At 41.0% G+C, this 17,267-nt stretch overlaps 1 protein-coding gene across 2 annotated transcripts in view; it reads left to right on the forward strand.

Annotated features, from left to right (window-relative positions):
- CNTNAP5 (contactin associated protein family member 5) overlaps window positions 1–17,267 on the forward strand; it is an 858,994-nt gene that overhangs the window by 445,637 nt on the left and 396,090 nt on the right. For both annotated transcript variants that reach the window (XM_044242676.1, XM_044242675.1), the window contains one exon: window positions 12,103–12,367. In XM_044242676.1, coding sequence (XP_044098611.1) covers window positions 12,103–12,367 — 265 coding nt within the window. The remainder of the gene's footprint in view (window positions 1–12,102; window positions 12,368–17,267) is intronic.

Here is a 17,267-nt window from a genome sequence, read left to right on the forward strand (position 1 = left end):
TCTGAGATCAGGGTATTGGGAGGTTTGTTTTCTCCGGAGGCCTCTCTCCTTGGTTTGCACTTGGGCATCTTCTGCCTAGGTTTTTAACTGGCCTCTCATCTGTGTCTCCATACAGCTGATTTTTCTGTGTCCAATTTTCCTCTTCTTGTACAGACACCAGTTAGATTGGATTAGAGGTGACCCTAATGACCTCATTTTAATTTCATCCCCCCTTTATAGGTCTCATCGCCAAATACTATCCCATTCTGAAGTGCTGGGGGTTAGAGTAACAACATATCGATTCTGAGGAAACACAATTCAGATCATAACAGTCACTTAAAGTTTTATTATCTGAAGACCACAGGAAGTATTTGTATTAGTTATCTATAGCCTCCCCTGCCCCCTCAACAAAATATTAACATAGAGACTAGAAGCCCCAGGAAGTAGTTAGAGACTCAGACTATTTCACCTTTCAAGGAAGCCATTCTTACTCTGTGGCTTCTATCCTAAGAGTCCCAGCAATCTTCTGGAACTTGAGGTATCATATCTACATGCAAAGCTTCAGCAGGGAGCAGGGGTGGGGAGGGAGGCAAAAGAGTATCCCTGCCAGCTAAGTCAGCACTTCTTAAGGCTTCCAGGAAGTCCCAACCAATGCTTCTGCCCTGCCACACCTCATAAACCAGACTAAATTACCTGAGCATACAGATCTGCAAGAGGACTGGGGACATGTAACCACCCACTTGACCATAGTGCTACCTCAAATAAACTGGAGTTCAACTACAAGAAAGGCAAGGAGAATGGATTTTCAGTAGGTAAACTAGGGATCTTTACCCAAGTCTCTTTGAACAATAAAGGTCAGTATATGAGAATTCTCATGTAAAAAGTGTTACAGTTTTTACTTTGGTGTCAAGGTCTACCATCACTATTATAAGGACACTTTGGACTTGTGTAATCCAATATGGTAGCCACTAGCCATGTGTTGCTGTTGAGCATTTGAAATGTGGCTAGATCAAACTGAGATATGCTGGAAAGAGTAAATAAAAAACACACCTCAGGGCGCCTGGGTGGCTCAGTGGGTTAAGCCGCTGCCTTCGGCTCAGGTCATGATCTCGGGGTCCTGGGATCGAGTCCCGCATCGGGCTCTCTGCTCAGCAGGGAGCCTGCTTCCTCCTCTCTCTCTCTGCCTGCCTCTCTGCCTACTTGTGATCTCTGTCTGTCAAATAAATAAATAAAATCTTTAAAAAAAAAAAAACACACACCTCAATAATTTTAGTATTGACTACATGTTTAAATAATATTTGTTTATATAATAATATTAAATAATATAAATGCCCAATATTCAAATTAAAATTAAGTTAATTAAGTTAATCTCTTTCATTTTACTTCTTTCTTTTTAATATAGTTACAGAAAACTTTATTTATATATTTATTTATTTTTAAAGATTTTATTTGTTTATTTGAGAAAGAAAGAACAGAGCAAAAGAAAGAAGGATAGGGGCTGGGGTGGAGGGGGGACAGAGGGAGAGGGGAGAAGCAGACTCCCCACAGAGCATGAAGCCTGACTCAGGGCTCTACCCTAGGACTTTGGGATCATAACATATGCTACAGGCAGACCCTTAACCAACTGAGCCACCCAGGTATCCTGCTACAGAAAATTTGAAATTACCTATGTGCCTCACATTCTGTTTCTCTTAGACAGTGTTGATCTAGCATATTCACCACCCCAAATATAGGTATTACAGTTTTAGCTTCTATTTTTTAAGGCTATTTTTATTAGGAAAACTTTTAAAATGTCTACTTAGAATAATAATAATCAGAATTAGATATTTTCTTCTTCTTTCTAAATCATTATTGATAAACTTGAGAAGCTGCTTTTTATAATGCATTCATTTTTGAGCTGTAAATTTGTTTAATTTTCAAGACCAGGTAAAGGTACTTGCCCTGCACACACACTTGGTACATTTCAGTCTCTTCCTAAGACACAAGAAGCCCATACTATGTTTTCAGAGCTAACAACATTTGTTCCTCACTGAAGTTAATTTAGTCTATAAAGGCATAATGTACATGCTTGTAGAGTAGAAAGTTGCTTTGTTTGCAGGCCAAGCAGTTTGTACGAGAAAATTTATTTAAAAGGAAAAAATAAATACATGTTCACACACACACATACACACACACACTGACACACACACACACACACTGACACACACATGCTCACACATGACACTTTCTTTTGACTTGGTTACCAAAATGACTTGTCACCTTTGCCTACTTTGTTGGGGTAGACACATAATTAATGACTGCAATGGAGGGAACAAATCTTATTCAGTTGTGGGAACCATTTGAAAACTAGTAGTCATTGGGTTTCATATCCAGCTGTTTCTATCCCTACTTGAATTAATTGCTATTATTTATTTCTCTCAATAATCCACACTTACAGCAGCTACTAATTCTCAATATTGTTGTCATGAAAACTTTCAAACGATACTTGGAAAACTATTTAATTTAAATTTCCATTATAAAAGTTTAATTTTTCATTTTAAATAAATTTTAAATGCAGAAAAAATCAATTACGTGAATAAAAATCCCCGTAATTCCACAAGCCAGTTAGAGCCGCTATTTAGCAAAGTGGTCTCTGTTCTATACCTACATATTTATAGATAGGTATATTTTATCTGATTTGTACCTGCAATTTGTATTCTGTTCATGTCATGTGATGTTATATTAAAAGCAATTTTCATGCTTATCATAAAAATTGCTATTAGTGGTGGCAAAATAGTATGTCGTATGAATATACCATGATTTACATAACTATTTTAATTTTAGAGCCAGGTTTGTATTATTATAAATAATGGTTGCTTAGTGTGTAAATGTTGGTTTAATTTCAGATTATTTCCTGAATATAGGTTTCTAGAAGTGAAAGTAAAGTGTCAAAAAGGACTATTAATATTCTTAAGCTTCTTGATTCATATTTCCAAATAGTTTTGCACAATATTTGGAAATAGAAATTAAGGAGTGTTCAAGGTAGTTACAGCTTTATCTTCTGCCTTAAACCTGAAAGGTTATCAGTTTAACGTTTTGTCTATTTGTCATTCCCTTTCATTCTCCAGCTCCCAAGAACCTCCTCTGGGGTTTGTTTCTAGGTAAAAGACACCATTGTTTGCAAAACCTGAAGCTCAGGTGGGGGCAATCATCTTTGATGTAGAGGGACTAAGCATGAAATACAGGGCCAGAAATGGGCACACACAGGCATGGATCTAACACTGACTCCATAGCCAAGCAGTTGAAACTGGGAGCTTGGAAAGTGGGAAAAATAGAAGAAATTCAAGAGATAGTCTCTGAAGCCAAAGCCAGCATGTGCCTCTCAGTGGGTCCCTGTTTACTGATATGTACATGTAGCCAGCTCATGGAAAGCTGGAGAAGCAGGCTATGTGGGGAACCACGTACCAGTGTACCCAGGCCCTTCAGTTATAAGTGGGACATTCTCTTCATTATTAAAGATGTTTCCCCTAGATATCCCTCAAATGAAAGACCAGAAGGACCATGATCTCTATCCTAAAAGGCCTTCTTTGGCAGAAACAATGTGTTACCTGTATAGACCAATGCCAGGCATCTAGTCTTCCTTAAATTCCAAAACTACGTCATGGCTTTCTTTCCAGTGGCTGTCCTGTTTGCTTTTTCACCCTCCACCCCAATCCTATTCCCACTCCCACTTCTTCCTACTTACCATCCAAATCAAAAGTTACTTCAGGAATCCCTGTTACATGCTGTCCCATCAACATAGACTTCTACCTCCTGGCCCCTAATCCTACCTGTGATGCCACCTTTTGTGTCCTCCACCCTGTGCAGAGCAAATTCCAGGTGCACAAGCTCTGAGCCTACCTGTCTCCTTGGCTGTGTCCTTGCCACTAAGACTGAGCCTGGTCTATAGAAACTGCTTAATAAATATCTGTTTAAATACATAAATAAAAGAATGAAGGAGCCTATCTTTGTCTAAACACTTAAAAATACCTTGATTTGGCATCCTGCTTCTCCTAAGTTTGTGAATCAGAAAGATAGCTTTAGCTTACAAGACAGGCTTTCCTCTACATTTCCCGATAGCATGCCAGTCAGTCCTGGGAGTTTTCAGACAAATCAAATTAGAAATGGTTGTACTCATTTGGAAAATCAAGAACTGACTTTGAAATATTTCCCCACAAATTAGATTGAATCAAGATCATTTTCCCCCAGCTTATAAATGCTTGATTGGCTTTGTTTGATGCCTCCTGATTGAAACCCAGTCTTGCACTGCTGGCTTTATTTTTTACTCACCAGGGTGTTGTGATGTCTGGATGATGATTAAAAACAAAACAAACACCCACAATGAAAATGCTTTGTAAATAACAGCTCAGCACAGCAACATAACCCCCAGAAGTGCACGTTTAGGAAACTCTAAAACGAGTCAAGGTAAGCACAACCTCAAGATGGGTCGGCTATATTCCCCTGAGGTCTTAAAAATCATTTTTCTGGTACAGAAAGACAGCCATAACTGACATATCATCTCTACTGAGGTCCCAAGAAAGGGAGGTACTGGGACTTGGCTGTAACAGTATTTGAGAAGTCTCAGTGGGCTCACATAGCCCCTTTGTCTAACCACTGCCTTATTCCCCAGGCTAGATTCAGACTCATCCTAACGTTGGTCAAGTTCTTTTCCCAGCCTACTTTGATCGATGACCTCGAGTTTTTTTCAACAGATAAATATTGATTTACTCTTTGGATTCTTTTGCTTTGTTTTGTTTGTTTTGTTTTCCCCTCTCTTTTTCTGCAGGGGTAGGCAGGTGTTCTCTCAGATGAGTGACAACTAGGGGTCTCCAGGGCTAGAGGCCTTGGGTCTCAGGTCTGGTAAATGGATTTCTGGATGATGCCCACCTTCCAGCTAAAGCCAATCCCCGCAGTCACCCCATCCCCACAACAGAGACTCAATGATGGTGTGGGCTTGCCCGTTTTTTTGGGACCGTGAACTGTGAAAATACATGTGCGTGCCCTGGGGCACCTCCTTCCCTCGCCCCTGGGGAACCCATCTAATTATCTGCCAAGGTTCAAGGCCACAGCATCCCAACTGCCTCAGTTCCATTGCATGTTCTGCTGTGTCAGTGGGTGGCTAGTAGGTCCCAGACCAGAATCTGGCAACTGTTTTACCTCTGCCCTCCTCTATCCAGTCAGCTCTAAGCAGGCCAGGGTCTTACTATCAGGCATGAAGTCCTAGAAAAGAGGCAGGAAGTCGTGGCAAACCACATGACTGAGAATAAGTTAGAGGACATTGACCTTGCCCACTCCTCACCTGCCTTTTATCTATCATGTCTTTAAGACTATCATTTAAAGCAGAGGACAACTCTCTGTGCCTTCCACAAAACAGTTCAATGGCTTGAATCACTATCACAGGCAGGAATAGATTATCTCTGAGAGTGAAATGCCTTGGGAATGAATGCACTTGCCAAACCAAGATAACCAGAAAAAGGTGGTGCCTATCATCACTTGTTCAAAGTTTGGAGAAAAATGCCCACAAGTGGCAAGTGCCCATGAAGAATTCTTCCTTGATGTCCCCTTTACTCATAACCTGCAGTCTGTGAAGCCAGCACAAGTTAAGTAAGAACAATCTTGAAATAAGGTGGATCCCTTAGCAGAGAGATAAGGCAAAGGTAACACCTAGGTTGAAAATGCAGGCACAGTTAACTTCGGCTGCCGCAGTCTACACTGTCTCATGTACATCCATGACCTCCTCTAACATAAGCAAAGGGTTATGCTCAATCCTTCAGCTGTGAAGTAGGCACAAGTTAAGCCGTTCGTGAATGTCTTTCTTCTCAGTTTTGTTAGCTCCTTGTTCTAGTTTGGCAAATGAAGGCATCTTTGCCTTGTGCTCTCTGAGGCCTGGTTAGCATCTCCTGTGACCAATGAAAAAATGACAGTCAGTTACATGTTTAGCAAATGTGGGACAAACCAGGGACCATGAGTTCACCGTTCAATGCATTTCGGGCTGTTTCCTCTATTACACACTCACATTTAGATCATGATGGTGTTTCCTCCACTGTGTCCAGAAGCAGAACTGCATCTTCTGAAGTTTGTCCCTCTGTATGAAAAATAAGTCTTGTTTGTGACCATTCATCTGATTCATTCTGTGATCACATGACAAAGACTTAGGTGTCCAGAACTCTCTCCAGATACTCTTCACTCACAAGTCATCAGGAGACCATGGTAATTATACTATTACTACAGGATCTCCTTTTTGACGAGCCCCTCCACCATGGAAGAAAGCTTTTCGTTAGAAGGATTTTATTTGGGGGACGCCTGGGTGGCTCAGTTGGTTAAGCGGCTGCCTTCGGCTCAGGTCATGATCCCAGCTTCCTGGGATCGAGTCCCACATCGGGCTCCTTGCTCGGCAGGGAACCTTCTTCTCCCTCTGCCTCTGCCTGCCATTCTGTCTGCCTGTGCTCGCTCTCTCTTCCTGTCTCCCTCTGACAAATAAATAAAAATCTTTAAAAAAAAAAAAAGAAGAAGAAGGATTTTATTTGGAATACAATCATCATTTGACAAATTTTTGATTTAGTGGCAGAATGACTTGGATTTTTTTGGAAGGAGGCTGCTGCTCAGAACCTGTGTTCTCTCTTATTGTTTTCTTCCAATTTTCATTGCATGGTCCTTGGACCAGCACCAAGCTAAGCAGATTACATGTAATTTCACCTATTTTATTGTCTCCAAGAAATTGTTAAACACTGTAAATCCTGGTTCAGTTCAATGTTATAGTCTCTGTAAAGTAATCACAGATGCTTTTTTTAGAGAGTGGGTAGAGAGAAGAATAGTCAGTCAATTGGTTGTTATTCCCTGCTAATTATGTTTATAAAAGTTGGACCTCGTTTTTTAAAATATGAAACAATATCATTTTCTCTTTACTATATTTTAAATATATACAGTCATTTATGGAGACCCTTGGCTCTGTTCCCTGTAGTTAGAAAATAATTGGTATGAGAGAGGCCTAAATCTTCTTCATTATGTCCTGAATCATTATAAAGAAATCTTTTGAAATGTATTTTAGACGAGATCGGGCGCGTTCAGGGTGGTATGGCCGTAGACTGAAATGTATTTTAAATTATAAAAACTTGGTTACTCTTCTCATGCCAACAATATGAATGGTTCAAATGACGCCTATCTTTTACTCCAAAGAGGAGACAGATGATAAGGATGTGGGTGCTTAGTCTCAGATACCCTAGAAATGGAGAAGCAGTGGGGACCTCAGAACTATCTAGTCCAATGGTTTCAGGTTACAAAACAGGAAACTACAACTCTAGAAGTGACTTGCCTCAGATCACCCCAAAACTAGAAGTCCTGGGAAAGCAGAAAAACAACCATTGTGATCAATGCTGGGCTTATTGCATGTATTCTCATTTGATCCCAATTCAACTCTCTACTTTCATCCTCCAAATTACAGTAGCTAAAAATAAGGATCATACAAAATATATGGGTTTTCCTGTAAATATTTATGATAAGAATCCATTTCTGCCTAAGTTGAACAGCCCATTTTCTTTAAGTACACACTGACATGAAGCAAATCAGGTGGAGAGTTGGAGAGAAATTTAACATAAAAGAAATCTTTTCCTTCCCTGTCTGCTGAAGTCCCTTGTTCAAGCAGAGGAGAGTGGGAGCTATGCTTGATCTTCCTGTCCCTTCACCACGCAGGGGTCCTCCTATCAATTTTACCTGCAAAATATGCTTGCTTTTCTCCCTCTCCCCCTTTGCCATTCTAGATAGAGCCCTCCATAAGCCCTCAGCTGCTCTGGTCTACTAACTGTAACAGCTACCTGAGGTGTGGCCCTTGGCCACTCATCTCCATATACAATACATTCTACTCTTTAAGGACAGCCCCTTAAGGGAAGTATGTGTAGCACCACTGGACTGTATATCCTAGCCTCTACATCAATCCCCCTTCCCGCAATCCCATTCTCTTTTTTTCCCACAGCATCAAGTTCTAGTGCCTCAACATGGTCTAAAAGCTTGCAGGATTGCCCTTCCTTTTGTCCTTTTGACTTCATCTTGCCTTCTGATATGCTGGCTTTTGAACTCTAGTCAGCAGACCTTCTGTGAGTCCCTGACTATATCTGCCCCACACTTCCCTGCCTCTAGCCTTGTAGCATATGCTTTCCCTCTATTATCAGATAACCTGCTTTCCTATTCTCCACGTAGCCACTCCTGTGCCTCTGTGAAATCTCAATGCAATTGTCACCTCCCTAAGGAAGCTTTTTGTAACCGTCCAGATTAGGATAGACTTCCTTTGTCTAAGACAAGGTACTGCTTCTTCATATCTATTAGTGAGGTAGGGGTTTTTCTCTGCCATTTGGAAGGAGGGCTTCCTTGGGGAGGATGAATCAATGAAAAGGGTTTTCTTCCTACTCTGACACAAATTTAGTTCTTGGGTTTCAAGTCCTGACCACCTGGAGGAGGCCATCAAGCTTCTCATGACAGGTGACAGTGTTAGCTTTTGTTATTTATGATCTAGAATAACATTTTTACACAGATATGGACAATCTCTCTAAGATGGTCTATGAATAGATCTTTAGGATTTCAAAGTTCTGTGGTCCATCTGGAGTGATCACTTCTTATCTGAGAAAGGTGGGATGGGAAGTTCTGTGTCTTCAGGGTTGTAAAGAAAAGCCATGGTGGATCCTTGAAAAGGAATACGGATATTGTTTGGGGTCTCTAATGGAGATATGGTTGCTCTATCTTGGGGCCAGCACTTTTGTGTACCTTGCCTTTTGGAGGATGGTCGTGTATGCACATGAAAAGTATACGTGAAAGCTCAGGGCACTAAGAACTGTCATCCTGGGTACAAGGAAGGTTCCCACTAGGTGTTTCACGTACTTGTGCCTTGGGTAGACCCTACCCCAGTCTTGACTGGCAGCCTCAGTCACACAGTAGAAGGTCACTATCCAACCATGGCATGGTGGAGCTGTCAGGAGAAATGCATCAGGTACTAAGGATTTAGCCTCTTCAATATAGAGTGACCTCCTTTTGGACAGTGAAAGACCCTGCAGGTCTTGTAATTTATGCAGGAGAGAAAGGGACCCATGGCAGTGATACTGACTTCTACATTTCATCTATTGGGCCAGCATTGGTTGGTTCATGTTGAAGATTTGACCATGGTGTGCTCCTGTGTCATGGCACGTTTTGTACCTATTACAGTCAAAATGCACATTTAAGGATGAATGCAGTGGATTTCAATCACATTTACAACTTATTTATAACTCCTGTGCTACATTGTTCTACAATGTTCTACATTGTCTTACAATGCTTGAGAAATCTTTAATAAATGTTGAAGTCCTTTTTTTTTTTTTTAAGATTTTATTTATTTATTTGACAGAGAGATAACAAAAGAGGGAACACAAGTGGGGGAGTGGTAGAGGGAGAAGTAGGCTTCCTGCTGAGCTCAATCCCAGGACCCTGGGATCATGACCTGAGCCAAAGGCAGCCACTTGACAACGGAGCCAACCAGGAACCCCAGTGTTAAAGTCTTTATGAATGAAATGTGCAGTGTAATAGGGGGTCTGAGAAATGGAGCTTCCTTCTTGGCAGGCAGGGCTAAGTGGGAGTGCAGGCAGGCAGTGGGGGTGGGGGGAGATGGAATGAAAGTTGAATTAATAGATTGAAGGGGAATATAGTGTTTTTGCCACTTTCTGTTTTGACACTGTCCTAAAGTAAATTGTCTTCTTGCACACTGTTTCTAAATCATGGTAGGGACTCCCTCAAATGTTGCTTTGAAAAGGAAACTGGAATCAAAAATGGTATTACTGAGAAAGATTAAATAATCGTGCTGATTCAAAAGTAACATTTTTGCATTTAGCTATTTTTTTTTTCTTTCTGTCTATTGGGGAGATGGGAGTGGGGTGGATATCGATGTTTCTCAACACTGTGACATTTTTGCAAACAGCAAATGTAGCTGAGATGGGATTAGAAGCAGAAATGGCAGCACAGCAGCTGTGTGATAGGGAGCTGAGCTGGGAACATTCACTTGCCAGGAGAACTGGGTCAGATTTGGTGTGGAAAGCATTTCCCATCTACTCCTTTCTCTTCTCTCCTACTCATTTGTCCTTGCACATGCCATCAGAGAACATAAGGGGTGTGATCAAATAAACGGAAGTTTGGACAGCTCAGGCAGCTGGTCCAGGGAAGGATAGTAGAGTATAGTATGGAGGGATGTGGAGAACAGACTGGAAGAGCATGACCTGCAGTGAACCAGCGACACCCCAATGCATGACAGTCTTGTCCTACTCCCCAATGACAAGTGCTGATCACCACACATGGCTTTACCTTAACCAGGGAGACTCCCTCAGACATCAGTCTGAATTTCTTGCCACCAGAATCTAGCCAGGACACTTGAATGTCTTTCAAGGGATGCTGAGTGAGTGCCCTTGTCTGTTTTACGTGTACCTGAGGTCCATTAGACATTCAGTGGATGGAGCAAGTCTGAGGAAGGCGTCTCCCAGACCTGTCAAATGTGAGTGAACTGCTCAGATAAGGGGAGAATCTCAGTTTCTGTAGACCCCCACCTTCCATGGCTATTGATCCAGAGAACACCGAGAGAACACTGGGTTGAGCTAAACATTGGATTTTAAATCAATGGGGGAGTGGGGCATTTTTGTTACTTCCTATTCTTCTGCCTAGAGTCGCATCACTGCCTCCCCAACATTCTTCCTTCTCCACAGCCTCAAACTTGGGGTACAGCTTTGCTCTGGCAAATTTGTTTCTCTTCTGTGAAAAATAAAAGGAGGAAAAATGGTTACTGCTATCTCTGGATTTTGCTGTAGGAGCATTTGTGATTTTCCCTCTTCCAAAAGACAGCTCTTCCTCAATCATTTGCCATCAGTGAAGATACTTCCTTTTTGAAAAGAAGTCCACCAGAACTTTTTAAAAAGATATTGTTTATTTATTTGAGAGAGAGAAAGAGAGCTAGCAGGAGTGGGATGAAGGGCTGAGGGAGAGGGAGAAGAAGGCTTCCTGCTAAGAGGGGAGCCAGATAACATGGGGTTCCATCCCAGAACCCTGAGATCATGACCTGAGCAGAAGTCAGACGCTTAACCAACTGTTCCTAATCTGGACACCTTAGGGGAAATTTTGAATGCAGGCAGCCAGTCAAGCCAGGGTGTCCCCCTGTCGCCCTCCCACAAAACTTGGACCAGTTTCCCCTCACTTACACAAAGAATAATATTCTTCTTTATCATCCCAATTCTAGTCGATGCACAGTTAATATTCCCCACCTCTAGGCTTCCCATCTGCCCCTCCCCACCACACTTCACTCCTCATGCTATTGAAAATCATCTTCATAGCTTTAATCCAACCAATGTCGTTTTATTGTTTCTAAGCTTGGATTAACAAATGTAACAAACATAATGGGGCTTTTAAACTCTGCCTTTACTCATCTTTCTGGCCTCACCTCTTTCATGGCCTCTGGCCTTCCCTGTTGCACTTAATATTCAGAAATGACAAGTTCCCTATAATTCCCAGGAATGCCATTTTGCCAATTTCTCCAATTCTTTGCGCACAATGTGCTACTTGCTGAAAAGCCTAGCCAGGCACCCTCCTTCCTCTCCTTCCCCACATCCTTACAGGAAATCATCACCTCCCTTGTGAAACCTTTACTTGTTTCGTTATTTCTTCTACCAGGGTCCGCTTGGGAGATTGTGTCTATCTGTCTTGTAGCAACTTCCACATCAAAACAAAGATTTTTCATGTGTATGTCTTGAAACTTTACCCCTGTTTGGTCCATAGTTGGTTCGTGGTACAGATGTATTCAATGGATGAATGTCCTTGTTTTCATACCTGCTTCCTTAGAAAATGCTGATGCTTCCCATCCCGCCCCCCACCCCAGCTGGGGTCTTCGATGGCCTTCTCGTGGGTAACAGTGTGATCTGCAAAACAGGAATGGAAACAATCTCACAGGTATATCTGAACAAAGCTGACATTTTCTTTTCCTTTAAGGTCTTGCGGCTGAATGTAGAATGATCCTGAAATTAAGGTCAGCTACAGGTAGTTGTTTATATCAGCTGTCGGACTGCAGAATAAAAAATGGCTTTTATATGTTTGATTTTTATTGTTTTCCAGGGCAATGTCACTTTTTCCTGCTCTGAGCCACAAATTGTTCCCATCACATTTGTCAACTCCAGAAGCAGTTATTTGCTGCTGCCCGGCACCCCCCAAATTGATGGGCTCTCAGTGAGTTTCCAGTTTCGAACATGGAACAAGGATGGTCTGCTTCTGTCCACAGAGCTGTCTGAGGGCTCGGGGACCCTGCTGCTGAGCCTGGAGGGTGGAACTGTGAGACTCGTGATTCAGAAGATGACCGAACGCACAGCTGAAATCCTCACAGGTACCGTCTTCTGACAACTGCTAGGTCGGCTTCTTGTTCAGCCAGATCAACACACTTTTGAGGTTCTGACTAAAACATGCAGAATCCAGCTGTCAGTGATGTGGAATGACCCAGTTGTCATTTTATTCTAAGTCTGGGGAGGCCAGCATATGTATGTATGTGTGTGTATGTATACACACACACACACACACACACAGAGTTAAATTAATATATATTTCATTTATTTATTTGTGGGAGGGGAGAAGAAGGGAGGGACAGAGGGAGAAGCAAACTCCTCATTGAACAGGGAGCCTGACTCAGTGTGCGGCTGCTTCCCAGTACCCTGAGATCGTGACCTGAGCAGAAGGAAGTCATGACTGACCACCCAGGTGTCCCAAAGCAACCTCTTCCCACCCCCTCAAAAAAAAAAAAAAAAAACCTAAACTAAATGAACAATAACAAAAAAATACCCCTGAATTCTGACGTATCTATTGAAACTTTGACAAGTCTCTTAATTTCCTTATTCCTCAGCAGATTTGTTTGAGAAGCAGGAATATGAATTCCTACCTAAATATAAATAATATAGACCACTTACTGAACAGTTTGTTAGGTCTAGACAGACATGGCATATATTATATGGACTCTTCATGATGCTCGTTCTAGGAAGGTTTTTTATATGTACTTTATAGACAAGGAAGTGAAGAGTCAGGGAAGCTCAGTAACTTAAAAAGTCACATGTTAATACCTGTTGGAACCACATTTCATCCTGAATTTCCCTGGTTGCAAGTCTGTAGTTTCCCTGTATATCCCACACAATACCACGGAGCTTTTACAGCCACCAAATTTTATTTCAAATGAAAGTTACTGAGTTTAATGAAATACTTTTTAGGGACACCTGGGTGGCTCTGTAGGTTAAATGTCTGCCTTTGGCTCAGGTCATCATCCGGGGGTCCTGGGATAGAGCCCTGCATAAGGCTCCCTGCTCAGCAGGGAACCTGCTTTTCTTTCTCCCTCTGCACTTCTCCCTCCTTGTGCTCTCTCACTCTCAAGTAAATCAATAAAATTAGTTAAATTTAAAAATATATTTAAAGTACATTTTTAAGATAGTGATTAAATACTGATGCATATGGCCTCTAGGTATGGCAAAACTTTTTAAAACTGGCCCCAGAATAACTAACTTTGGAAAGACTTTTATGGCAATATACAGATTCTAATATGTAGTAATACTGCAGAACAGATTTATGAAGAAGTCATGTATTTCAAAACTCTGACTCTTCCATGTGATATTTTTGTAACATGGGACAGCAGAACTTTCTCCTTCCTTCTCTGTTTGTTACCTTACCAATGTCTCCTGTCTTTGCAGAAGCAGTACTTAGTCAACGAGTACTTACTGAGGCTACAATGTGCCAGACATTATATTAGGGGCAGAGGCATGTTCTTAAGTACACAAATCATTTGAAAAGCCTTCATGGTTCTACAGTCTGAGTAAATACCCCTCCTCTGGACATCCTGGGCCAGTATCCATCCTGGATTACACTACATCACATTTTTGTCTTAAATGTCTTCCTTCTCCCAACTGGAGATTTGTTATCTAAATAAATTACAGAAAATTGATTTAAATAGTAAAGGGCATGACTTAATACCCAAGATCAAGTCAGATTGTGGGAGAACCTCATATGCCACTTAGTGAGCAAAAATAGGAGAGCCTGGGTCTGGAACTTAGGTTCAAAAAATACCTCTTTTCCTTAATATTCTATGGCTCTGAATAAACTTCTTAACTTCGTCCCGTATGTAAGTGAGAGTGGATTCGTTATCTCTGGTTGTGTAACTAACTATAGCAAAATATAGGGGTTGAAAATGTTTATCGTGTCCTAGTTCACAAGAGTCAGGAATCCAGAAGCACCTTGGCTGGGTAATTCTGGCTTCAATTCCATTGTTGGTGGGGGCTGCCATTACCTTAAAGTCCAACTCTGGGTCAATCTGCTTCCAAGCTAACTCATATGGCTATTGGGCAGCTTCAGAAGATCCGCTTCCAAGCTTATTCCAAGGCCTCTCCAGAAGGGTGCCTCATGAAATTATAGTACCTTTATCCCAAAATGAGTGATTCAAGAAAGACAAAGAACACTCACGGTGAAAACCATAGTCCTTTTATAACCTGACACCAGGAGAGGCATTCCATCCTTTTTACCATGCTCTGTTCAGTAGTAGAAACAAGTAAATAAATCTCGGTCTTGCTCAAGCAAAAGGCATTATACAAACCTGTGGATATTAGGAGTCACAGATCATCAGGAACTATCTCAGAGTTTGCCTAAAATGTGAGATAGGAAGAAAAAAAAAGAGTTCTTAAGTCAGGAAACTGCATGATGGTGACTAAATGAAATAATGTATCTAAAATCCTAAGCACGATGTTGAGAAGTAGTCAGCAGATTTTTTTCCCTCACATACTGATTCAAGACCTATAGCTGGAAGGGGCCTCACTCCACAGAGTCATAAAAGCTGAGTCAATTTGTGCAGTGACAGAATTTTATAAAATTTATAAAATTTCTAGTAATGGAGGTGAGTTAATCACTTAGAAACATAATATTCTTCATGTTCAGAGTTATAAAATTAGACCTCGGTCTCTCTATTTGAAGAAGAAAAATGTGAATTGGTACTAGGCTGTTTGTCTCTAATCAGCAAGATGTTTGAGTATAGAGACTTGTAGGCCTCACGTCAATAATGCAGTTTTAACATAGGCTAGGCCCTGGTGGCACTTTGTTCTAAAGCATCCAGGTGCTGTCTGTATTATTAAGCACATGTCAGTCCATTAAAACACATTTATGACTGAGAGAGGCTGGTAAAAGCTGCCACATTACCCAGCTGCAGGAAGGGGAAAAAATTATCTGTTATTTCAGACCTGTCTCTCAAAAAAATGAAACAGGTAAAAGGAAGTTTTAAAAATGTGCTGACTGAATTCCTGAAGTCTGTCTCAGAAAACTCTTGCTTTATTATTTCCCCAATAATAAGTTTTGAATTTTGGAAAATTCGGACCTCTCTCATTTTTTTCTTTGAAATGGAGCTATGCTTTGTGTCTGCTGAAATTTTTCTACCTGGGGAGAGCAGGGGAGACAAGTTAAACAACAACAAGCCAACAGAAAGTCAAACACAGAAAGTTTTCTTGTTCCTTACATTTCTGAGGAAACTTGTTCAAAGTACCTGAGATCATTGTGGCTTTCTAAGGAATGACAACCCCAAATGAGAAAGTAGGATGTAATGGCCATTGTTCTGTTGATGTTTGAGGCCCAGTGGGGCTGCCCTCGACACATGGTACATCACAGAACATAGACAGTATAGCGCATTGCATTTTGTTAGTGGGACAGGGATTCCAGATATTTAAAGATTAATTCAGGTGTTTCTAACATCTTGGGTCTAAAAGAGAAAGTAACCCCCACGGAAATGGAAGTGCAGGGATGCCTAGCACATCCATTCCTCTTTCCAGAGCTTCATCCAGAGTGCATGGTGTTTTGCTTTGGAGGTCAAGGACAGAAGTGCAAACTAGATGCATCCTCAAAGTAGAAAGCATCTGAATTCAGTTCTTCTAGGAGATGAAGTTTCCAGAAGATGAAAGATAACAATATAACGCTTCCCATATATATACACACACACACATATGTATATATATACATATATATATATACACATATATACATATAAGAAGGGAGATAACAAAAAGTAAGTATATATACTTACTTTTTGTTTTTGTTATCTCCCTTCTTAAAAGTCTTATACATGTGGAGATGAAGAAAATTTGAGAACATCTTCTCACTGTAACTTGACAAGAGAGTAGAATCGCCAGTCATTGTGGATCTCTCGCAGGTCAGGCATTGTGTTGGGGCCTCATGGGAAGGATGAAACTGGGAACCAAAAAATTAAGTTAAAGTGACCAAGATGATATTCTACCTCCAGTCTTTCTTTTGGATTCCCAAGTTCATGGTCTTTATACTGGAACTTAATGCCACCCATATTCATATTTTATATTGTAATTCAAATGTGAGGAAACTTTAGAAAAATGATTTACAGATGTATGTTCAAAAGCTATTAAAGTGGGGCGCCTGGGTGGCTCAGTGGGTTAAAGCCTCTGCCTTCTGCTCGGGTCATGATCCCAGGGTCCCGGGATCGAGTCCCCACATCAGGTTCTCTGCTCAGCAGGGAGCCTGCTTCCCTTCCCCTCTCTCTGCCTGCCTCTCTGCCTACTTGTGATCTCTTTCAAATAAATAAATAAATAAATAAAATCTTTAAAAAAAAAAAAAAAGCTATTAAAGTAAATAGCTATCTAGTGTCTAAGTTAATTCTTCCCAGAACATTTTATTTGGTGGTTCCATTGAGAAATTCTTACGTTATGTGGGATTTACACAAGATGGTGAGTCCATTGTCTTTAAGACCTCTTATATATTTTAGCTGAGTTTGCCTGCATAATATTATAAAATAAAGAACCCATATCTCCATCACACACACACACACACACACCAGTATTCATTCAGTATACAAGACATAAAGCTTAGTGCCAATTCCTTAGTAAGATTATCATCTAAGGACTAAGGGCACTAAGCAACATGAAGTACTACTGAGTGTCTATCTGCTTCCAAAAACTTTGCCCTGTATTACGCAGCCTTTCCCATTCTGATCACTGCATGCTCCAAACCCCACATGGAAATCGTGGGGCTGCCCTGGAAGAGAGAATACCTTCAAGGTGTCCTTCTGCACAGTGAGACTTTCCATTCCTCTTTTCAGGAATCAGAAAAGATCTATAGGCAAATCTTAAATAAATGAACAAACACCTGGGCTTTCTACTTTATGCATTTCAAGCTCTCAGTTCTTTACTACATTTCATGAGGTGGCATGTATCACAGGGACTAGTCCATCTCTCACATCCACACCTGTT

This window comes from Neovison vison, chromosome 3 (genome assembly GCF_020171115.1).
Source record: "Neovison vison isolate M4711 chromosome 3, ASM_NN_V1, whole genome shotgun sequence".
Taxonomy (NCBI): Eukaryota; Metazoa; Chordata; class Mammalia; order Carnivora; family Mustelidae; genus Neogale; species Neogale vison.